Source organism: Ranitomeya imitator, chromosome 9, assembly GCF_032444005.1.
Source record: "Ranitomeya imitator isolate aRanImi1 chromosome 9, aRanImi1.pri, whole genome shotgun sequence".
Taxonomy (NCBI): Eukaryota; Metazoa; Chordata; class Amphibia; order Anura; family Dendrobatidae; genus Ranitomeya; species Ranitomeya imitator.
In genome coordinates, this window is record NC_091290.1 from 113365684 (window position 1) to 113390848 (window position 25165).

At 42.2% G+C, this 25165-nt stretch overlaps 1 protein-coding gene across 1 annotated transcript in view; it reads right to left on the reverse strand.

The window, feature by feature from the left end:
• Nucleotides 1-251: 251 nt before the first annotated feature.
• Nucleotides 252-25165, reverse strand: part of ADCY7 (adenylate cyclase 7) — an 88614-nt gene continuing 63700 nt past the window's right edge. Inside the window, exons 9-26 of the mRNA XM_069738491.1 lie at nt 24254-24412; nt 23157-23289; nt 22020-22208; nt 20621-20664; nt 19803-19883; nt 16173-16245; nt 15937-16034; nt 14563-14647; nt 14332-14469; nt 13574-13639; nt 13275-13438; nt 11048-11135; nt 10273-10431; nt 8775-8921; nt 8578-8685; nt 7773-7887; nt 7286-7410; nt 252-4430 (exon numbers count right to left, since the gene is read on the reverse strand). Of these exons, the coding sequence (XP_069594592.1) occupies nt 4284-4430; nt 7286-7410; nt 7773-7887; nt 8578-8685; nt 8775-8921; nt 10273-10431; nt 11048-11135; nt 13275-13438; nt 13574-13639; nt 14332-14469; nt 14563-14647; nt 15937-16034; nt 16173-16245; nt 19803-19883; nt 20621-20664; nt 22020-22208; nt 23157-23289; nt 24254-24412 (2119 nt within the window). The 3' untranslated portion in view covers nt 252-4283. The remainder of the gene's footprint in view (nt 4431-7285; nt 7411-7772; nt 7888-8577; nt 8686-8774; nt 8922-10272; nt 10432-11047; nt 11136-13274; nt 13439-13573; nt 13640-14331; nt 14470-14562; nt 14648-15936; nt 16035-16172; nt 16246-19802; nt 19884-20620; nt 20665-22019; nt 22209-23156; nt 23290-24253; nt 24413-25165) is intronic.

Sequence of the window (25165 nt, forward strand, 5' to 3'; positions counted from 1 at the left end):
ATATCCGTGGCAAATCTGCACCTGCCAAAATTCTGCACCCCATTCCGCAACATGTTCACACAATACTAATAAGTAAACCTTCCCCAACCCAACGTTTCGCAAACTACAATATGACCGCACCTTATGAATAATCTTAAGACCATACCACAAGGCGCTACATTAATACATTGGTAAGTAAAGCGGCCCCACTGTGCCCATAGGTAAATAACTGTTTGTACAATTATTCATGCAATTTCTCATAATACTCTGAGGAATTTGACCTACAGGATGGTTTAATCTGCAGCTGGACAAAAATTGAGAGTTGGTTACACAATGAAAACAATGACATAGGCAATAAATTACATAGTAATTAGTCATCCATGGCACATAAGAGAGTCTGCATAATAACTACAAACATGCGTTACAAAACTATTAACATACAATATCCTCTGTGTGAAAGTTCCGAGACATAAATCAGCATGGGTCACATTGGTGCCGCAGGTTAGAAATAAGTTTCCTCATGAAGTGATATTCATTCTAGCCGGGAGCAGAACTATTGTCTTACACCGATGGCAGAAGATGTGGCGTCTCGTTGGCCTCTGCTACACACATGTGAAGCATTCTTTCTCTTTTGGCTTCATTTAGATCAAGATTTTGCATGGCTATTTTGGCAGGTTTTAGAGGGGTCCTGTCAGCATGATTTCAGTACCTAAATTATGGGTGTGCACTGTATGGGCATACAGCTGTGACTGCCCCGTACCAGCTGCTGGCATGTGCCCTCATTAATGCCCAGCCCCCCACAGGTGCAGGTGGTGGTCATTCAGAGCCGAGGGGGGCATGCTAGCAGCGAGGACACACTGACTAGATCCCACTCATGTCACAATGTAACATGCCCCTGGATTAGGAACCTACATCATGGTGACAGGTTCCCTAGAAGACTCTTCTACCTACCAACCTTTTCTAGGTGACTTATGACACATTTTGCTCCTCATTAGTTACACATTTAAAAAATTTTTAATTGATGCAAATGGTCGGAATTCCTTCTTTTCGAATAGTAAAGCTCCCCTGCATTTAACCTTCCTTTTTAGAGGCCATGAGGAACTTTATAGAATACTCTAAAACATGGCCCTTAAAGCCATTCTCCTGTTCCACCTGCTTTAACTGAGCAAGTAGGCCCTTTGTGCAGTACAGGAAATCTGCTGCGTTTAGAGGCCCAATGTTAAAATCTGTAATACGGACATTTTTAATCTGATCTAAAACAGTGTTCCAACTCCAGTCTCTGGTCATGTTTTTAGGAATTCTTTAGTACTGTACATATGATGGAATTATCACCAGGTCAAACAAATCCTCTTGCGGACTGCAGTTGGGGGATCACTGTTCTAAAATAAAGCAATAGTCTTGTTACCTGTTTAGGTCTTTGTGGGCCACTGATAGGAACCAAACAAATCTTGTATATTCTGGCCCTGCTCACATACTATTCATTCAGACGTAAGGGAGGGATCATTGGCAGTAAACTACTGGATCAAGAAGCACACCGGCACATGAACAATCCTAAACTGTGGCACAAATTGCTAAATGCGTCCTGCAGATTACAATAATGCATTGATGAATTAATACGGCATAAATAGAAACACTGAACAATGTCACTGAAGGAAACCTCTTCTAGGTCCCTCCGGAGGCCGACGCTGGAGGGATACAGTGCTCCATAACACCTTTGATCGGAGATATGGACCCACACCTCAATAGGGTCTCTCATTTGTCCCCACATCTAGTTTTAGGGTTTTCAGGAGTGTTTAGGATCTCCACTTGTTCACAAGGAGATTGAAATGACAAACGTTTCACAGCTGAGGACAAACCTGTGTCAGGAGTTGGGGGTCCCACCATCATTTGGATTCTCCTCAGCGATTGTACAAAAATCTGATGTCCAGTAATAGGGTTACGACCAGATATCAGATTTTTGTACAATCTATGAGAATTCAAATGATGTTTGTCCATTACCAATCTCAAAAACAAAAGTGTAGAAAAAAATCCCTCTGATCCAAAGTGACCTATGCACAATTGATATGTTCTTCCTGATGGTCTCAAAAGCCCTTAAAAACGTGAGGGAAATATTGGCGAAAGTAAAGAATGTTAGTAAAGTAGAAATGCAAGCCGTTAGTGGTGATAATATAGTGATGATAATATAGTCATTAAGCGGTCTGACAAAGGAGGAAATCTAGTTATTATGGATACTACACCAGATGTGGATCACCATTTTGAACGGCAAATAAAATGGTATGAGAGACTCCATTCTAACGCAGGTTTATGCTTTATTAATTCATTGTTGCATTATTTTGGTGGTTGCATGGACTGTTGTAATTATTAATCTGCAGGTCACAATTTGTGCCCAAGTTTAGGATTTGCTAATATCTGTTTTTTCCTTTTAAAGCCAGGATAATACTATATTAAAAATTCTATATTTATTTACCCTTGCTAGAGCGCTTTATACCTTGAGTGGTAGAAACTTCATCTTCCACCATATCAGAAACACATAGAGCCTGATTCATTAAGACTGGCGTTGTGCAAGGTCCAGACATACAAGGACAGTCGGCACAGAATGACTGTTCACACCAAGCACAGGCGCATCATGGCGGGGCCTAGGAATTACATGTAGTAAATTAGAGCGCTGCTGCGTTCGCCACCAATTCTCCACTCATTGTGGATTCTAGTCCCGGAGACATCTATCATCCATGGTATATCCTATGGACGTGCAATAAATTACTCTTCTGACACAACCCCTTTGTTCTTGCAGTTTCTGAACAGCCAAGATTTCACCTATTTAAAATAATTTTAAAGCAAAACAAGTGGTGAAATACTTGTCTTTATTCCTAAATAAAGATGGGCAGGATGTGCCGTGCAGACTTTCCTGTATCCACCATGGGCGCACATATAACTAATAGAACACGTCGGCAGCCGGATGCTGATAAATACTGTTATTCAATAAGTGACTACAATGCTATATACAAATATTCCAGCATATAAGGAAGGCGTGCTCGGCCCCTGCTCCAAGACGCAGTGCCGACTATATACACAACGCACAGGACTCCTGGTTAATATAACCACTGACCGTGCCAAATCTCTCCTGTCACCAAGACAACAGCACAAAGTATTCTATGCAGATGATCAGAGTTCTCACTCCGCGGCAGTGAACGGGAAGTATGGCTTTCACTACTATACATCCCTTTTAGAGCTACTTTTTATGTGCTCTGAGCCGACTTTTTTTTTCTTTTGACTTAAGATAATCCAATAAGGTCTAAAATACCTATTGTCAATGTATGGAGCAGTGGTCCCCAACTCCAGGCCTCGAGGGCCGCCAACAGTGCAGGTTTTCAGTTTTTTTTTAGTATTCCACAGGGGTTGGAATCATCACCTGTGCTGATGATCACATTACCACCGATGCAATACTAAAATCCTGAAAACCTGCACTGTTGGCGGTCCTCGAGGCCTGGAGATGGGGACCCCTGGTATGGAGTGTTGTATACATCGCGTATACTACCTTGTTCTTTTTAGTTGTATTTTGTGATAAAATAGGTTAGATGTGGACTCATACTGTACCAAACTGTATGAAACGTGCACATAAGTACAACAGGTTTTACCAAACCAAGAGCTAAAAAATGACCAAAAAAAATTAAATTCTGACATCAGGTTTCTGATAGAAACAAATGTCTCGGTCTTGTTCCTTTGCCCTACAATGGAACAGTAATCTGGGAAGTATTAATCCATCAGCCTGTCCTATGCACTGTGCCGCTGGAATCTTACCCAGCCGGACCCACGCTTTTAGACCATACCGATGGACCTACACTCTTCGGGCTAGTAGGTCTAGTCGGCGTTCTTCCTCCATTCTTCCATGCTCTTGGTGAATTAATTGGTCTATAACAGAAGGCTGATTTGGCTCATACGGTACACATTACAGCTTCTCAGAACGTTTCCCAATTATTTCCTATTTCTATAAAAAGAAAGCAATTTCAGCCTTGTAAACTAACATTTAAAAAAGCAACAACCTTGAGGTATAATCCACCCTGTCATCTGGCAAACCCAACCTCCACTGTTGGGTTGAGAAAAAAATACTGTGTATGTAGCAAACTTCCCGTAATATTCTTCTGCCATTTCTAATGCAAGGTATTAGAAACATTGGCAACAGTTCGGTAAAGGGCATCTCTTCCAGTCGGATGCTCGCTTTACTAGTCTTCATATAAAATTAGGCAGCATGTAAAACTTTCTTCTCTACTTTTAAAAAGTTCTGGGTAAAATAATCAGGGGCAAAGTCAGTTTATGCCAATACTCTGAGCTTTGGCCATGTCTGTACAAACAAAGTACGTCCGCAGTTCTCCCTTCCCCTTAACATTGATCAGACCTCGGCACTCACAGGAATAACCCAATCCTTCCAAAATGCGACATGTCTCTTCTGTCACCTGGGAAGAATAAAAAAAGACAGATATAGTCACCGAGAGAGCATGGAGATATTGAAACAAGACTTTAGCCATAGCCTCAATTTTGCTTAATTTCACTTGACTTAAAAAGTGTATCTGTCATTTTATCAATATCTGAAATAAATGCATGAGCTCGTAGCTCTGGTGATTCTTATGTTCTGATGCCGTGAATTGTATGAACACTGCCTTTCAGCTGCTGTCCCATTACCAGGCAGCACCTAGTATTCAATGGGCGATTAGTGTTACATATCCTGAGCCGTCAACATGCAACTTCCACCATTAGTGCAGATCGTGATGAAATGCCAGCCCTAACCTCTCCTCTCTGTATTCTTGCATGAGATGTGACAGGGGAGAGCTAGAGTTTACACACAGCAGCACAGTAGTGAGAACCGGAGAAGAGCTAGACGTGACAGCGGCACAGTGAGAACCGGAGAAGAGCTAGACGTGACAGCGGCACAGTGAGAACCGGAGAAGAGATCAAGGTGATAATAAAATCACAGAGCCAGAGAAGAGATTGAGCTGACATCAGCACAGTGAGACCCAATGTGGAGAAAGCAGCACACTTACAGCAAGGAAGATCGAAGTAAAGGCAGCCCAAGAAGAGCAAGAGAAGAGATTGTGATGACAGGAGCACAGCGAGAAGAGATCGAGGTGACTCCATCAAAATGATGGTTAAAGAGGAGATCGAGGTGCCAACAAAGGTAGAAAGGAAACATTTAACAAAAACAGCAGTATGACTAGTTATGGTAAATTATGTTCAGTTGCAGTTCAATATGTCTATGTGTGTCATGTGTAGAGATGGGCGAACCCGAACAGTAAAGTTCCGCGTCCGTACCGAACACTAGGTACGGACTGGGGCTGAAATTCAGTCCTGGCATTTGAAATCACACAGGCCCATGTTGTCCTCGTCCCCATGAACCAGATGGGATATATTACTAATATTACCCTGGATGGAGGAAATGAAGATTTACTACAAGACCTATTTCTAATGATACCCGTGGCCTGCTGGGGTAGGTGACGGAGTCAGCAGTTTTGTGCTCCATCACAACTCCTAACAGTATGGGTATCTTTAGAACACGGATTCTGTTAACAACGTAGCAGACAAGGCAGCCCATGACCAGACAGGCCCTTCTGGCATTTGCCAGTATGGCCCCACTTTCCACCTCACTTTACAAATTGAAATCAATGAACAGAATAGCTGCATATGTTGCGCAGCTATGTCTGTTTTTCCTGACCTTCCCACAGGTGCCGGAAGTCATATTGATGACTTACACAGAATTTAGTTCTCAGGTAGTATGATGGCCCAGTGGTTAGCACCGCTGATGCTGGTGCCCTGGGTTCAATTCTGACTGAGGGCAATGAGATTCCTCCTCTCAGGTGTATTTTAGAAATTGTAGCCAGTAATTGTAATAGTACCTTCACTAGTGTTTTTTCGGACCTTCCCATAAATGCTGAGAGTCCTATTAATGATCTGGCCAGAAATAAACTCTCAGGCAGCACAGTGGCTCAGTGGTTACCTCCATTGACATCCTACACTTGGATCCTTAAAGGGAAGCTGTAACCCCCCTGGCATTTTTAAATAAAAGAGCCAACTTGTGTAGCACGAATGCTGCAATTCTGTCAAGGTGGCTCTTTTATTTGGGGTCCCTTCCAACGCTGCAATATTTGTTTTTTTAATTTGCCTGCCATACCTGTAGACTGTCCGGGGGGCATGTCTTTTCCCCTATGACTCAAACGCCTCCCAGTCATCACTCGGCCTCTCCGTGCGCCGCCGCCTCCTGTGCATTCATTAACGTCCCCGGCGCCTTTTTAAATAAAAAAGAGCCACCATGACAGAATGCAGCATTAGTGCTGCACAAGTGGCTCTTTTATTTAAAAATGCCGGGGGGGTGACAGGTTCCCTTTAATTCAACTCTGAGGTTAATGAGACTTGTCCTCTCAGACACATCTTAGAAAATGAAATCGGAGACCTCAAATGAAACCCGCTCTTCCTTTTCATGACCAGTCGGTGGGCCCTGATAGACATATCGATGACCTAGCCATCAGGTAATTCTCAGGCAGCATGGTGGCTCAGTGGTTTGCTCGATTACCTTTCTATGCTTGGGTCCTTAGTTGAATCCTGATTGAGGTCTGAGTAATTCTACCTCTCAGTTGTACTTTAGAAATTGCAAATGGACCTGCTCTAGTTTTTCCTGATCTTTCCATAGGTGCTGGTGTTAATATCAATGACTTCCGAAAAGGTTATCTTCTGAGCAGCACGGTAGCCCAGTGGTAAGCACTGGTGCTTTGCAGTCTGGGATTCCAGGGTTCTAATCCCGGATGACACTGCAAGGAGTTTGTATGTTCTCCCCGTGCTCAGGTGGTCTGCCACCCATGCTCTAATGACATACAGGTAGGGTCCAGTGATGATGGTGTCACCTGTGCAGAATTCAGGGCTGCTTGCCCCCTTTCCTTGGGCAAGTATCCTGATTGGATGAATGTTCTGGTACAAATAACAAGATATTCACTTGTTAAATGAGCAGCTCAGTTCCGGCTGAGCTGCGTACTCCTTAATAGGAAAATTTAATAATTTTTTTTTTTTGCTAAGGAGTACGCAGCTCAGCTGGAACGGAGTTGCTTATTTAACAAGTGAATTTCTTGTTAATAACTTGAACAGGTCCATTTTGAGTGTTTTGAAATACCATGTACCGTTCCATTCAAGCTTCTCTAAAGAAAAAGGGGACTATAATTTTTGGGGTTAATTCTAATGAAGACTTCTACTTAAATGTATCCCGCTACATAACCCTGCATGATTTCCTGAGGAATACATAAAAAAAAAATCAGACGAGATAAAGTACCTGGATTTTTCCCAGTTCTCCTGTGCTCTCCATCCTACTGGCCACATTCACTGTGTTCCCCCAAATGTCATATTGTGGTTTTCGAGCTCCGATCACTCCAGCAATGACGGGTCCATGGTTTATCCCTAAACGATATAAAATCCGTTATGGTGGTCAATACCAGCAAAACTCAAGATCAGTCAATGCAAGTGCATATAAAAAGGATTACTTAAGAAAAATCATACAACAAAACAATTAAAAACGCACTCCTCATTTTACTGTGCACACAGCCTAGTAAAATATATGCAAAGCATCCCTGTATTGTCAACAGCCTGTTATTATGTACTGTGATATATAGAGGCTGTAGAGACCAAGAAAAAAGTCCAATAACTAAAAAAAGAAAAAAAAATCGAGTAAATGATTTTAGCCCAAAATGAAGGCATTTAGAAAGTGTCCATATTCTTTGTCATGTTACTTCTCTTCCTACACTCAGGTTTCCATAACTCACCTACACGCAGGCGAAAGTTATTAAAGGAATGTCTATTGATTCCGTCCAGTTTTTGCATAAGTGCCATGGCATATTCAAGTGTGATTCCTATTTGTGCGTTCTGCTTTTCCTGATCCTAGAGGACAGACAAAGAATGAACCCAGTCAACAGTATACAAACAGAAAACTACTTTAAAATTAATAATCACCTTTTAAAGAAGTCCTTTCACCCTTTTTCATTGTTAAACTAGCTACATCATCATAAAGGGGCTGACGCATCGACTATAATTTGTGTTCTCCGTACCAGACATCTTGGATTCTAAGCTTTAGAGGGTCTAATATGCCAATTTACCCGTCAACCAAGGTAGTGTTAGCAGTGCTTCTTCTCTGAAGGCATTTAGGTTTTCCTCTGTATGATATTGCCCAATCATAGCAGAGAGCAATATACAGGGGAAAATAGCAAATGTTTCGTGTATAAGAAAGCTTCGACTAGGACACGTAGAAGCTTTGTTATACGTGAAATGACCTTCATCCACAACACTGCTCACTTTATCTTTCATCCCTTTTATTCGATTCTCTATAAAAACATGCTTTTATGGTATGGCGAGTGCCACCTATTTCTTTCTTTTTGGATTTTGCCAAATCATCACTCAGGAGGTTGAGCACCACGATCTTCCTGTGGTCTAGCTTTTGTCTACACTCAATAGATTTTTTGTTGGCGCCAAATCATTTTTTTTTTTTTTCACACAATTTGGACATGCTAAAGTCCCTGAGATCTGCCGCATCAGAGCACAATTTATGGGAACAGAGACGCTGTAATAACATACCTGCTTATTTTCTTGTCCAGGGGCCACAGTTAGACCTGTTGCTGCCATGTAAGTACTTCCTATTGTCTTTATTTTCTCCACACCACTGAATTTTGGTTTCATTAGAAGCTGGGAGGAAATGATGAAAAAAAAAAATCAATTTTATATAAATCGATTTAAGTACATGTTTTCAAAATTAATACCAAGACAATAAATACCTCATCAAAATCGGCGATAATCTCATTTAAAAGCCGCAGACACTCCAGGCCTTCCTTATTGACGTCACACTCAGTGTAGAAGACCTTAAACTCCGGCACCGAGGCGAACATCACACAGACACAGTCATACGACTGGTGGTACAGGTCCTGGCGGCAAAGGGTGCACCGTGAGCAGGGGTAGGGTCAATAATAAAGCATATAGTTCACTATTGGAATGGTCTCGGTAATAAGAGGTATTCCCAACTACCATGTAAGGGGTAAAACACAACTGTACTCAAAGGAGCAGATTCTGCAGTCTCCATACAGGTAAACCCATCATTAATTTGAGTGACATTTGTTTGACGAAATCAGTATCACTTTTCAGATGCTGCACTTCATCACTCACGGAAAAATGTTAGCACGAGGCAGAAAAATGCCAGTGTTTCTAAAAGTACGTTTAACCCCTTAATGACCGCCAATACATCTTTTAACTGACCTGAGATATAAGAGAATAGCCTCCCTATACAGGTGACAATCCAGCAGCTATCTGCTGTACACTATAGCTGACAACTTCCGGCATCAGCCACAATCAGTGTTAGCACCATCCAAATCTGTTTAACCCGTTAGATGCTGCTGTAAATAGTGACTACATCATTATAAATGGTTAACAGAGTGTGGGGGCTTCCTCTTTATCCCACTTGGTGCCCTCAGATCATGATTTTGTGGTCCTGATGTTTGCAATGGCAATTCATGACCAAATAGCGGCCTTAGAGTCTGACGGCTGTTGTAATCTGTTCAGAAGTTAAAGGCGTTTAGGTGGTAAAAATGCACATTTTCATTTCTGTCATACCACATTGCATTAATTCCTGTAAAGCACCTGAAGGGTTAATAAACTACCTGACAGCAGTTTTCGATATGTCAGGGGGTGCTGTTTTTAAAATGGTATCACGTTTGGGGATTTCCCAATATTTGGGACCCCTAAAGTCACTTCAAACATGGATAAGTCCCTAAAAAAATAAATTTTGTAAATTTCCTTGAAAAAATTAAAAATTGCTGCTACAATTTTAAACCTCCTAAAATGCTAACAAAATAAAAGAACATTTTACAAATGGTGCTGATGCAAAGCAGACATGTGGGAAATGTTATTTATTAATGGTTTGCTGTGGCATGACCATCTGGATTAAAGGGATAATCATTCAAATTTTGAAATCGCTACTTTTTTAACATTTTTCTCAAATTTTTGATATTTTTTAGAAATAAACACAAAACAAGTTGTCAAAAATTTACCATTATCATAAAGTATAATGTGTCTCGAAAAAACAGTCTCAAAATCATTGGGATTTGTTGAAGCGTTGCAGAGTTATTACCACATAAAGTGACACTGGTCAGATTTTAAAAATTTGGCTCCGTCACTAAGGGGTTAAAAAACGATATCTGACACTCTCTGGCTAATTTACAAATACTCGGCCATTTTTCCAGTAAAGTCACTTCCCCAAACATGTGGCCAATAAGTCTTTACCTCGTTCATCTTGTTGTCCACGATAAAATACGCAGCCACGTGTGCAGGAAGGACGTTTTCTAGAAGAAGACGATTCAGATTCTCCATTGTTTCAATCTCTTCATCCTCCTTCCTGAATTTCTCCTTCCATAAGCAATCTAGCCTAGAGTAATAGTCAACCTATAGACAGAGACATTAGTAAGGCTACCTGACCAGGATAATGACTTACCAGTAGAATATAGTTCAGTGTCAAATAACGTACATCAATACAAGAAAACCCTTCCTTCCACCCATGGGCTCTCGCTTGGCTGACAGCTTCTACCCACATAGTCCGAGGATGCTCGTGTTATCAACAAGACGCTCTTATGGAGCTTATCTCCCTTCAAAACACAGGATCGGCATCTTGACATTTAACATTTTAGATCGTTCTTTCCCCTGAAATCAAGGGAACTCAGAGAGACCTCAAATACACAGATGGTTGGCCAGTCCCGCCAAAGTTGTTGGGTTTGGCTCAGTCAAAGTGGAATACTATTCACATATTCCTCTCGCTCTGGTGGCCTTAAGTCATCCATGCATTAATATGTTTAGCCACAAGGTTATTTTGCCCTGCCGCAGGCATCATAGGGGGCAATGTCTGGCCAACATGGCTGCTACTGGTGATTAAAGCTGAACGACGGTAATCAGAGACGTTCACTTCTATTCAAAGCAACTGCATAACAAGGAGAACCCCTTTCATTGGTGTAACAAGACATTTGTGGCATTTCTGCGCTATCATAATAGATTACATTTGTCTTACCTGTCTTGCCAGTAAGACCAGTGTCAAGTAGAATAAAGAAAGGTAAAAGCAGGACATCCTCTGCAGGTCCTTCATGACCCCTGCCGAACTGAAATTACAATGATAATATGCAAGAGAATGTTATGAACTCGGATACTGATGATCTATTAGCTGAAAGTTTTAGAAACTTGGCAAAAAATATATATATAGTCTACATGTTTCCAACTATAGCTCCACATTGCCCTCAATGGCAGCCACATATGATCCCCCCAGGACAGGCGACTATCTGATCTATAATATAGCCTGCGCTGGTGGATTGGTGTAGATCGTCACATCCGGTGATAAATGCACTGTGTGCGGCTCACTCGAAAAGGGATGTGGCTTTAAAATGTGAAATCCAACCAATGGGTAAGGTTACTTTCACACATCAGGTTTTTGCCGTCAGGCACAATCCGGCGAGTTTTAAAAAAAAAAAAATCGGATCCGTTTTTTGCTCATAGAGTTGTTGATGGCCAAACGTTTCATCCGTTTTTTGCCAGATCCGTCCAAAATTTCTATTCCGGTGGACGGAGAAAACGTCCATAGGAGCGTTTTTTCTGTCTGGAGAAAACTAACTCACTCTCTCTCTCCGATAAACAATCCGGCCAAAAAATGGATCCAGCTCATCATTTTTTCACACTTTGCACGGGATCTGTTTTTGGCTAAAATAGACGGATTATGCCTGAAGACAAAAGACTGATGTGTGAAAGTAGCCTAAATGTACCAAATTCACTATCCATAAAAAGAGAAGACACCCCAACTCTCTATTGTGTCACATGAAAGTGTCCCCATACAATCAACAATTTCCTGTTTCCGAAATCCGTCTCATAAACTTGGGAGTTTCTACTAAAAAAAAAAAAAAAATCTGCAAAAAGACTCCGTGTGAACACACCTTTAGCCGGATCCTGTCCAGTTTTCCATTCGTTACCTTCCTCGGGCTACACATGCTTTTGTTTGATGGAATCGGTATTTGCACCGATCCACTTCCTTTTCATGATTTTCATGGGATTTCTGCACAAACCTCAGCTGTACATAGTGCAAAACCATTACAAGATCTGGATTCCTGCAAGATTATTCAACATACTCACAAGTCTAAAATCCTAATTCAGCCGAATACATTAAAAATGGAAGCACGCTTTACATATTGGCTTGATTTCGAATACACATCCCTTGTCCTAATGTCTAGATTGTGCAAGAGGTTTTTTTATGTTTTCTGCTGAATTTGGATTTTCATCTTGGGAGTCTATTGAAATCAACCCTGCTGGAATCCGGATCGTGTAATGGTTTTGCACTATGTGCAGCTTCATCTTGTAGAACTGTGCTTTTCCTCAGAAATTCCCATGAAAATCCTCAAAGAAAGTGGAGTGGTGCAAAATCTAATTCCATCAAACAAGTGTGTGCTGAACGAGGAAGGCACCGACCAAAAAACTGTACCAGACCCATCTAAAAGCACACCCAAACGGTTCAGGCAGATGCTACCTGGTGGACAACTGAAAAAATAAAAGATATCACTGCAATGTCAAAACGACTTGTTGTGCACATGTTCCATCTTTTGCAGCGTTTTATCCGAATCCGAGAAGCGGCTAAAAGAAATAACCAGTCCATTCTTCAGGCACTTGGAAGCTGGCAATATTTTGTGTAAAATGTATTTCTTTTTTTTTTTTAAAAAAGGCAGATGGCAAAAACAAATAAAAAGACGCCAAACACACTTCAGGAAATACGCCGCCAATATTTTCCTGAAACATCCTCTGCTTCAAAAACTATGTGGGTACGCTGGTCTTTAAAAACGCAGTGTGCACACACCCTAAAGAGCATTTTCTCCAAACGAAAAAAAAAAAAGAAAAATCCTGGTTGAATGAAGACTCTTCAGGAGGATTTCATGTGATAAAGGAGAGTGAGAAGGAGTCTTATTTTTCATAATCCCAGTTTTTGGAAATAAATTCTGGATTCTGGTTTCCGACCCAGAATGTAAAACAATATTCTATAACAGGAGCCACTGTGATAAGATTGCAGAATTTTCAGATAGTCAAATGGAAGAATACAAGGTCTAAATATCGGACAATTAGTAAATCTGCCCCAGTTTAAGCAGGTGGCTTGTAAGGAAGCACAGACAGTTACACGGCTTGTACGGCAGCACGGACAGTTACACAATGGACAGGAAAGGTTTACTCCCTTGAGGACTTAGTAGTAGAACCAAATGTCATGGTACCTGTTGGTGGGGAAGGCGCCCCTGAATATGTCTGCGTGCGTATGGAAGATGATCACATTGTACACAACGAAGGCGGCGGATAACAGGATCATCTTTAGCTCAAAGGACATCCGCAGAAATACAGAGCATGCGATGAAAGCCAAGATACAGCAGTATATATAATACTGGGGAAAAAGCAAAATGTACATATGTAACCAGAAACATCAGTTGTGACACTTTATCTACATGTATAAATAAAATACAATAGATGTTTTTGTTCCTCTCCATACACACAGATATTCCTAAATAACAAAACTCACCGGGATACTTTGACAATTGGTTTCTGCGCCCGACCTATTGCAGTTCTGCAGCGTCTCATCTAATGACTGGAAACATAAGAACTGTCAGCACCATGACATCTTACCGCATGTGCACACACAGGTTGTTTTTTGAGACTTTCAAAGTTTTTCAGGCAGAAACTGACTTAATGTTGGAGAGGTTTTGGAGGAATGTGTCTTTTCCTAAAGCAGTTTTGAAAAGCTTTTTTTTCCTGGAGCATTCTTTGCCACCCAGTTTGGAGAGGTTTTCTGCAGCATCTGCTTCAAAGCAATGACTCGCACTTTCTTTTTTCCCCACCATGTGTTTTTCACAACTTCTTCAGGAAAAAAAAAAGCTCAAAAACTCCTTAAATGAACAGCAAAGAAATGAATTGGAAGAGTTCTCTGGAGCTTTTGAAACAGTCTTTGAAACAGATAATGAAGCGAATAGACTAAAAAAAAAAAAAAAAGTTTGTGAACATAGCCTTAAGGGAATATTCACACATTTTTGTAAATAGCAGCAAATTAACTTATAAAGCTTAACGGAAGTAGTCACCCATTTGAATTGGTAGGTTGTGAGTGACCGTCTCGTCAGTATTTTGCACTAGTCGCCTCCGTCTTGATTAGGAGGGTTTCATCCTGCATTAGTTTCTGTCACCTGGGCAGGTACATACTGCTGCCCCTTTTGCGGTGTTAACTAGCCATGTGAATGTGCCCTAAGAGTTATAATTCAGGATGACAGACTCCAGTAAACGTCTTACCAGGTTGAGAATGGCGATGACCAGCAGCGCTCCTACGGTCAGCGTGGATAACAGCACTCGCACTAGCGGCTTAGTCTCCACAGTTTCAGCCACTGAACTCAGAACGTGTGACATCGGGGAGCTCTCTCCACAGAAACGCTGACAAATACAGAGACGGGCATTACCACCACTGAGCCGCAAACCTGCAGATCTTATATTTCCTTACAAAATCCTTCCACAAGGTTAGCTCACCACAGCCTTGTCTGCATAGCAGATCAGCAGCACGCAAAGAACCAGTACACACACCGCAGCAAATGTGACACCCAGCTTCACACTCCTGGAAGGAAACGTAAAGGAGGTCAGTGCAAGCAGGTGTCCTCTCTATAAACCAGGGAGGAACCAATGTTCATGAAGAAAACACTTGTCGAAAGGTTATTCTCTATATAATGAAAAATTATAGCTCTCTGATATACTCCACATGACAAGGCCAGAAGTATGTGTACGCCTCTCCTAAACGAGGCCACGCGTTTCAGCCGTACCCATTGCACCCAAACTATGCCAAGACTAACAGTGGTTGCAATGAGTTTTACTGAACATCTTAGGAATTCAAAGGGGTTGTCCAACCCTGAAATACATTTTAGGTCTACGGCACAGATGGTTATAAATCAGTAAACGGAGGCATTCTTCCTTCCTGCAGCCTGCACAAGCTGCTCCAGAAGCAAAGTCTGCAGTGTTCAGAAGTCACAGGTGACAATAGCAGCGCGTCATTGGATGCTTCACTAACAACACATCTACTCACCTAACCGCTGCAGCCAATCAGAGATGACTTCCAAATGGATCAGACTTGGCATCTGAGGCTGGCGCAAACCTCTGAAACTGCGTTTGTTGCATAGAAGGTGACTATGCCTCCATTTATTGTTTTAAAACCATCCATGCCTTGAAAAAAAAATATTTCAGACAACCCCTTTAAGGCTAGTGGTCCTCAGGCCACATCGCTGTAAATGTGTGGCACAGGATGGGGCAGGCACAAGAGCTGCACCGTCCGTCCGCAGCAGTGACCATGATCAGAGAGGACTCCAATCCCGGCTTGTTTAACCCCCTAGATGCTGCGACCTACAACAAGGAAGGAGGAACCGACTGGCACAGCAATGACTAGCTTGATAAGCTTACAACGCAACCGGGGCCTCATTTATAAGGCTTCCTTCACTGCGATCATGTACTATAGAAGCAGAGACTAATCTGATACTTGTCAATTGTAACTGTCTGGCATAGTTCAGTGCAATACACAGGAATCGCAGTTCATCATAATTGTGATTAAGCAATTACATGGTTAAAGCCCCTATTGGGGTTACAGAAAATACAAAAACAAAAGGGAAAAAAATTAAGACAATAAAAATAAAGAAAAATAAATTGGTTTGGCAGCAATTGTAACACACCACAATATTAGCCTTTATAAAGACAGACTCCTGCGCTTAAAGACTCTGTGCCGCTGTGCATTGCAAATGCGTGCCCATTCATTGTGCAGCACCCAGGGCTGATCAGCAGATCGCTGGGGCCATTTTTGATTTGCACCAACCCCCTTTAACTGTAAATAAGAACATCAGTAATAACAGTGAGTGCACAGACCTCGGCATCACCAAAATCTGTACTAAGAATATGCAGAGAAACACCACACTGGCACACAGGAAATAGTTTCTGATCTTCGGTATCCTGATGGTGCGATACTAAAAAAAAAAGAATAAAAAAAAAAAAGTAAAAATGTGTCTAAACTGATTTGCACAACTAAAAAAAAAATGCAACAAAACATGTAAGATGGTTATATCTGCATTATAGGGTAATAAGGAATTGAAAATTCTTCCTACCTCTTTTTCCAGACCTTCAGCAGTGAAAAAAAGTAGAAATGCATAAAAGTCATCAGATTTTCCAAACCAGGGCCTGTAAGAAAACACAGCCAAGAATAACAACACATCAGATGTGGAGCACCGGAGTATAAAGCTCTGCTCCCTCCCCAGAAGAATCACCTACACAATACTCCTAAGGCATCTGAGCAGCTCAAATATGTTAGAAAGCCCTGATCAGGGGGTATAGGCACAGAAATGTGTGAGAGAGATTTTCAGTAACAGAAATGCCTGCAAAATTTTCTTCAGATGGAGATATACAGTTAGAGGGGTTTTCCACATGCTAGTAATGACATCCTGAGATCAGTACTGGGACAAAGGTATAGGCACCTGCTTAGGGCTCCACCTCCTGCCTTCCCTGAGGTGGGCACGCTTTGAGGTTATGGGGTTATTAATGGGTTGTGTCCTATTTACGCTGTCCGCGAACATAAAATAGCTGACATTAACCCCAATACTATGACCCTACTTGCCACCACACCAGGGCAAGTGGGAAGAGCGGAGGCTAAGTGCTAGAATTGGCGCATCTAATGGATGAGCCATTTCTGGGGCGGCTGAAGGGTGATGTTCTTAGTCTGGAAAGGGGGCCAATATCCATGGCTCCGTCTCAGCCTATCAATATCAGCCCGAAATGTCTATTTAGCCTTTGCTGGTTAGTAAATATAGCTGGGACCCCACATATTTTTTGGGAGGGATCCCCCCTAGAAACACCAGTAAAAGCTACGAAAACAGCTGTGAGCGGATTATAGGCTGGGAAGCTTCATGGCTATTGGCTCCTTCCCAGAGTATTAAAACCAACCTAGGCTATCAGCTTTCCCTCAGCTGGTTAAAAACTTAAGGTTGACTCCATGCTGTTGTTTTTTATGTATTTACCGTATTTATTATGCGCGTGATACACAGATGGCAGTGCTGACTACAAGGCTCATCAGCGTCGCATGCTCTCACCGACCGCAGTGAGACAAGGCGACAATGATGAGAGCTGCATTCAGCCACCCATGCTTCAGAACAGCGTTAACTGTACTGCTTTTCCCAGGCACTGGTACGTCAGGCTGATGTGGCACATCGATGTCACACATATGTAACACACAGACACGGATAGCACCTGTACTGGTTTTTCCAGTACCGGAAATATCAGGATAAGTGAAAGAGGCCGAAATCTTTGTTAGCGAGTACTTATCCTTTGCTGAGATAATCTATCCACCTCACAGGTGTGGTACATCAAGATTCTGATTAGACGCACGATTATTGCACAGGTGTGCCTTACGTTCTAAAATGTGCAGTTTTACAGTATTAGTGGTTTTTTGAGGTGGGTCAGAGAATCAGTCAGCATACAGGTCCTTCTCAAAAAATTAGCATATAGTGTTAAATTTAATTATTTACCATAATGTAATGATTACAATTAAACTTTCATATATTATAGATTCATTATCCACCAACTGAAATTTGTCAGGTCTTTTATTGTTTTAATACTGATGATTTTGGCATACAACTCCTGATAACCCAAAAAACCTGTCTCAATAAATTAGCATATCAAGAAAAGGTTCTCTAAACGACCTATTACCCTAATCTTCTGAATCAACTAATTAACTATAAACACATGCAAAAGATACCTGAGGCTTTTATAAACTCCCTGCCTAGTTCATTACTCAAAACCCCCATCATGGGTAAGACTAGCGACCTGACAGATGTCAAGAAGGCCATCATTGACACCCTCAAGCAAGAGGGTAAGACCCAGAAAGAAATTTCTCAACAAATAGGCTGTTCCCAGAGTGCTGTATCAAGGCACCTCAATGGTAAGTCTGTTGGAAGGAAACAATGTGGCAGAAAACGCTGTACAACGAGAAGAGGAGACCGGACCCTGAGGAAGATTGTGGAGAAGGACCGATTCCAGACCTTGGGGAACCTGAGGAAGCAGTGGACTGAGTCTGGTGTGGAAACATCCAGAGCCACCGTGCACAGGCGTGTGCAGGAAATGGGCTACAGGTGCCGCATTCCCCAGGTAAAGCCACTTTTGAACCATAAACAGCGGCAGAGGCGCCTGACCTGGGCTTCAGAGAAGCAGCACTGGACTGTTGCTAAGTGGTCCCAAGTACTTTTTTCTGATGAAAGCAAATTTTGCATGTCATTCGGAAATCAAGGTGCCAGAGTCTGGAGGAAGACTGGGGAGAAGGAAATGCCAAAATGCCTGAAGTCCAGTGTCAAGTACCCACAGTCAGTGATGGTGTGGGGTGCCATGTCAGCTGCTGGTGTTGGTCCACTGTGTTTCATCAAGGGCAGGGTCAATGCAGCTAGCTATCAGGAGATTTTGGAGCACTTTATGCTTCCATCGGCTGAAATGCTTTATGGAGATGAAGATTTCATTTTTCAGCACGACCTGGCACCTGCTCACAGTGCCAAAACCACTGGTAAATGGTTTACTGACCATGGTATTACTGTGCTCAATTGGCCTGCCAACTCTCCTGACCTGAACCCCATAGAGAATCTGTGGGATATTGTGAAGAGAAAGTTGAGAGACGCAAGACCCAACACTCTGGATGAGCTTAAGGCCGCTATTGAAGCATCCTGGGCCTCCATAACATCTCAGCAGTGTCACAGGCTGATTGCCTCCATGCCACGCCGCATTGAAGGAGTCATTTCTGCCAAAGGATTCCCGACCAAGTATTGAGTGCATAACTGAACATTATTATTTGTTGGTTTTTTTGTTTGTTATTAAAAAACACTTTTATTTGATTGGATGGGTGAAATATGCTAATTTATTGAGACAGGTTTTTTTGGTTATCAGGAGTTGTATGCCAAAATCATCAGTATTAAAACAATAAAAGACCTGACAAATTTCAGTTGGTGGATAATGAATCTATAATATATGAAAGTTTAATTGTAATCATTACATTATGGTAAATAATGAAATTTAACACTATATGCTAATTTTTTGAGAAGGACCTGTATGGCATGTCCACCATTTGCCTCATGCAGTGCAGCACGTCTCCTTCGCGTAGAGTTTGTTCATTGTTGTTCCTCTCATCTTCAATGACTGCAAAGTAGCTGGAGATTGGCAGGAACGTGAACATGTTGTATACATCAAATCCAGAGCGTCCCAAACATGCTCAATGGGTGACATGTCCGGTAAGTATGCTGGCCATGCAAGAACTTCACAGCCATTGAAGAGGAGAGGACCAACAGTACACGGGCCACAATCAACACCCTGATCAACTCTACGTGATGGAGATGTGTAGCTCTGCAGGAGGAAAATGGTGGTCACACTAGGTAATGACTGGTTTTCTGATCCTCCCACTACTGTAAAACTGCACATTGTAGAGTGGCCTATTAGTGTGGCAGCCTAAGGCACCTGTGCAATAATAGAGTGTCTAACCATCATCTGGATATGTCACACCGGTGACATGGATGGATGGTCTCGGCAAAGGGGAAGGGCTCGCTAACACAGATTTACACAAATTTGTGAACAGCCTAACACCAAAGAGTATCTATATTTTGGTTTCTGCCAGGAACAGAAGTCCTTGGGACGAGATGATAATGTATGGCTTATATGAGGGCAGGGGTGTGTTTTACTGTTCTAAAAAGAAAAAAAAAGGAACTTACTTAACTGAACTGAGCCCATCGATTGTGTTCAGCATCCGTTCCTGAAGCTCTTCCTCCTGATTACGCTTTTGTGACACAGTCCTAAATTAAGAACAATCGGGCATTATTATAGGAATATGCATATTTTTTTTTTATCACCCCAAAATACTGTTATAATATTTATTGATGTGTGATATGTCTACCGTGTCCATCTTTGTCAATTCTTTCTCTCCTTATAGTCTGGGGGTAGACTAACAAAGGGGTCTGTGGCTGGTAGGCCATTAATGTATACACTGTGCCAAGAAAGGAACCAAGAAACCTTGGTCCCCAAACGAGTTAGTTATTTATCACCATGCAGATGAAATTTGTTTCAGACCTTGGGAAAGATTTACCAATCCGGTCTAGTATATAGACAACACCGACTGTAGCATCTCGGGATGCAGCGCACGGTACAGGGGCTCATACTGGCTTACTGTAAGGGTCTTTCTCACGCCTCTCGCACACTGTGAGGTGACCGTGGTCGGTCTACACTCACCTGCTGGGATACATGTGTAATATCAACCATCATTACGACAGGGCACATGTCCCAGCAGATAGGAGTAAGTCCGACATCATCAACGCTGGACAATTCCTTTAATAAACGTGGCGCAGAATTCTGCCTCAAAATAGAAAATCTCCAAAACACAAAGGGTGAAATCTAACTGCAGAAAAGAGGTTCCATAAACATCAAAAACTTTATTCAGTCAGATTAAAAATATTCCATATAGGCGTTACCCCCAGCCCCAGGCTTTCTCTTACTCTAGATCCACAAAAGATAAAAAATAAATCCTAAATCATACCTTTCGGTATGAACCTGGCGTCCAAAGGTTTGCAGAGCCATTTCCTACAAAAGCAAGCAAAGTATCCAGTTAATGTTTTTGTGTGGTCATACACCATGAATGAAACGTTAAAAATTAAAACACCAAATATAGTTACTGGTGGTTTTAAATAAACAAATCCACAAATCTGATATACGGTAATTACTTTCAGCTAACTGAGATCTAGGTTCAGCATTCTGCAGTCTGCTCAAGATTTGTTTACTGCTGGATAATCGTAGATCCCTGGTGGTGTAGGGTAGTGAAGGTGTCAAGTTCGAACCCCTGATGGTCTAAGTATAGTAATGTTGTGAATACCAGTATGATTGATGGTCAAAAGCTGTGAAAGCATTAATGCCAACATCCCTGGTAATCTAGGGCAGTGCCCAGATTAATGCCAACACCCCTGGTGATCTAGGGTAGTGACAAGATTAATGCCAACATCCCTGGTGATTTAGGGTAGTGTCCAAATTAATGCCAACATCCCTAGTGATCTAGGGTAGTGTCCAGATTAATGCCAACATCCTTAGTGATCTAGGGTAGTGTCCAGATTAATGCCAACATCCTTAGTGATCTAGGGTAGTGACCAGATTACTGCCAACATTCCTGGTAATCTAGGGTAGTGTCCAGATTACAGCCAACATTCCTGGTAATCTAGGGTAGTGTCCAGATTACAGCCAACATTCCTGGTGATCTAGGGCAGTGTCCAGATTAATGCAGACACCCCTGGTGATCTAGGGTAGTGTCCGGATTACTGCCAACATTCCTGGTGATCTAGGGTAGTGTCCAGATTAATGCCAACACCCCTGGTGATATAGGGTAGTGTCCAGATTACTGCCAACATCCCTGGTAATCTAGGGTAGTGTCCAGATGAAAGCCAAGATCCCTGGTGATCTAGGGTTGTGTCCAGATGAAAGCCAAGATCCATGGTGATCTAGGGTAGTGTCCAGATGAAAGCCAAGATCCATGGGAGTCTTCGTGTAGTAAAGTTGGTAATGCTAGCATAACTGGTGATGTAAGACCATAAAGGTGCTACATATATTGCCCCTGGTAGTCTAGAGTTTTGTAGTGAGTAATACCCCTTTAGTTTTAGGGTTGGAAAGTTTGGGTCTGGAGATCGTATTCCACGCTTGAAACTGGTCTTATTCTGTGGCTACATAGTAACAAGAAGGACAGATCTATTGGTGGTCACTGGTGAATACATGTCTCTGCAACAATGTGAACCTTACAAGTGTTCGACTGACAGACATCCAAGATGTGTGACCACCGTAACTCAGGTCTGTGGGGTCCCAAAATGTTTGTTTTTCACAATAAACACAGATTTGTATAATACGTACAAAAGAAAAGATCAACAAAATGAGAATTTTGCCACAGGGCCACTAACCCGTTTCGGCTTTCCATTTGTTACTGGTGTCACAGTGGTGGAGGGCTCGTTTGACTCTAGATGAGAGAAAGGTCTTGCTGCCCCCCACGACTCTAGATATCTTGTCATCCTGACTGAGGGTCGCACTTTCAGACCATCATTTGCTCTGGTCCTAGAAATGTGGTGGTTCAGGATCTGACGTTCCTTTGACTTGGAAAAAAAAAATACAGAAACAGTAAAGATTACTTACACCAAAAGACATCATTTGTGTTTGTGGTGATACATGCACAGCCACACGTTGTATGTTCTCCGCTGACAGAGATAAATAAAAGGGCTTTTTTTAGGACCTGCTCTAGTTTATATTGGTGCACACAACTATCACTCTCTGATATATTTTTTTTAGAATCCTTTCTGGATTTCATTGTGTTTCTATTTTTTGCTTTTTTTGTTGTTGTTAATCATTCACTATTCTATATCATAGTGCTATTACACACAAAAAAAAAAAATCACACTATAATTATATATATACACACACATACAGACATATACACATATATACATACATACACATATATGCATACATACACATATATGCATACATACACGCACACACATGCATACATACATGCACACATACAGACACACATACATACACACACATGCATAAACATACTGTATATACATACACACATACATACATACACGCACACATACATACACATACACACACATACATACTGTATATACATACATACACATGCATACATACATGCACACATACAGACACACACATACATACACATACTGTATATACATACATGCACACACATACATGCACAGACACACATACAGTATGTACTCATACGTCACCACTAGAAGTATTTTGGACTGAGGCAATAGCGGCTAGGTTCCTATGTCTGAGCTGCTGCCGGTCTTAGATGCTTGCATGATACATTGCTAGTGTAGCCTGCGGCAGATTATACACAGGACAGCCTGCCTTGTGACACATCCTACGACTTGTGTGTAATGGTTGTGGCTGAAACACCTGAACACATTTAGGTGGGTGTCCCGATAGTTCTGGGCTATAGAGGGTACATGAAATGTTCTACAAAGAAATAAACATCACAGGTTCACGTCATCCATGGACATCGCACTCACTCTTGGATCAATGATGAGGTAGGTTTTAATGTTCATTTCTTTCAGGTAGGGGTCTCGGAGTTCTCCATGTCCATCTTCCACACTGTAGGCTTCATTCAAGTGCCTTAATGTTGCTTCTGTGATGTGAACGCGACTGAGTAATGTGAAAAAAAGATAAACAACGTCAAATATTTCATGCATTAGAAAAAAAAAGGAAAAATACATTTTAAAGGATTTCACTACCATATTATGATGGTACAACGCTTACTAACCAGAGAAGATCTGACTTCCAGACCTGTCACTGATCATAACATTATGTCAAATGCTAGTGATCCGAGCCGCATGGTTACACTACAGAGAAGAACACACTGGACAGTGTGGCCGGGACAAGGGGACGAGTCCTAGAGGCACATGCCCATTGGCTCATGTATACGGAGAGCGGGTGGGGAGAGGCCGGTTGGGACAGGTCCTTTGGACTACTCACCTTGTCCCTGGCCGCGCTGGTTTTCACCATAACGCCGCAGAGGTTCAGAGTGATGCAGGATCCGGCCTCGGGGTCACGCTGCCCATGGTGAGAGCAGAACCGATCATGGCACACTTTTCCTTAAAGCCAGGATGCCATAGTAAGCAGAGCCTAATCTGAACCCTGGCCGCCCCTAATGTAAATCTTAAAGCCCTTCCATAGGTTGATATTCTGTGAATACAGCTCGCAAATCGTATAGACAGCGCTCACACCATTAAAATTCAGCTGACACTGGGATCTGCAGCCACTGACGTAGATTAGGGGGGTCTCCTATGTAATCTAGTGTCTACAGGGGCTTACGGACAAGCCGGAAGGAAAACACCACCATTGTATACTCTGCAGCCACAATACGCGGCATATCATGTCATGTCATGAGCGCTTGTTGTGCAAATAGTAGCTGCAACACGACAGGACATAGAGATCCTTATACAATTCAGATTTTTATATAAAAAAAAAGTAAAACATCTCAGCAGTGAGGAGACAAACATGGAGTAACTTTCGGCCAAATAGCTTTTCTCAAAGCCTAAAACACCGTGACAAAGCTTGTTACATGCAAATGAGGTTGACAAGCAGAAAGCATTAATCACAGTCCTACCCCGGCACGCCTGCAGACTCCATGCGATTGGCTAAGGAGACATCATGTGACCAAACGTCAAACTGCCATTTCCGAAGTCCAATGACCCCACAGAGAACGTTGCCAGAATGGACCCCGACCCGCATGTTGATATCGGCTCCTGTGGCTTCTCTCACCTGTCTGTAGAGATATAATAAGGAGGAAATTAGCAGGTAAGATATCTGCAGAGAGCAGACTATAGACTACTGCTGGGAAAAGAGAGCTTTCAGACAGATCTGGATTTGGAGATCTACAAAATTGTTAGGAAATTAATAAGTAGCAGAATGATCGACCACTGTAGATGTAGTTTTATGAGGTGCCTCAGTCACAGGCGGAAGGGGGCAAAAAAGTTCACGAGTTTACGGTTAAAAAAAAAAGTCTTGTCAACATTTACTCACTCCTGCACGTGGGCATGGTTTTCAGTCACATATGGCTGACGTATTGTGGGTCCAGACCGTAACGTGATTAGCTTTTCCAGGTGATCAGGGAACTGGGTGCTCCATTTATATCTCCTCCACCCTAACGTCTGTGCTACCAACACGGCTCAGCCTGCTCCGCTTTATCCCTGACCAGGCTATTGGGCACAATGTGGCTGGATATGGATCTGAATACTCTTTTGCTTGCCTTTAGCTCTGAACTCTGACCAGTGCTTCTTCCCGATCTTTTCGTTTTGTACAACAGGAACCTGTCATTCTTGTCCCGACCGGTCTCATGGCTTCCCCTGACTAAGCGTCTCCCCTGCTACTTTGAATACTGCACTACATTGATCCTATTTCATGGAGGCTTGGATACCTTGCTACAAACTTCACTATTCTGAATGAGTGTACGCCACCTGCTCTACCACCGCAGCAGCCCACCTCTCCATACCGAGGTGAACACCCCATCCCATTGACA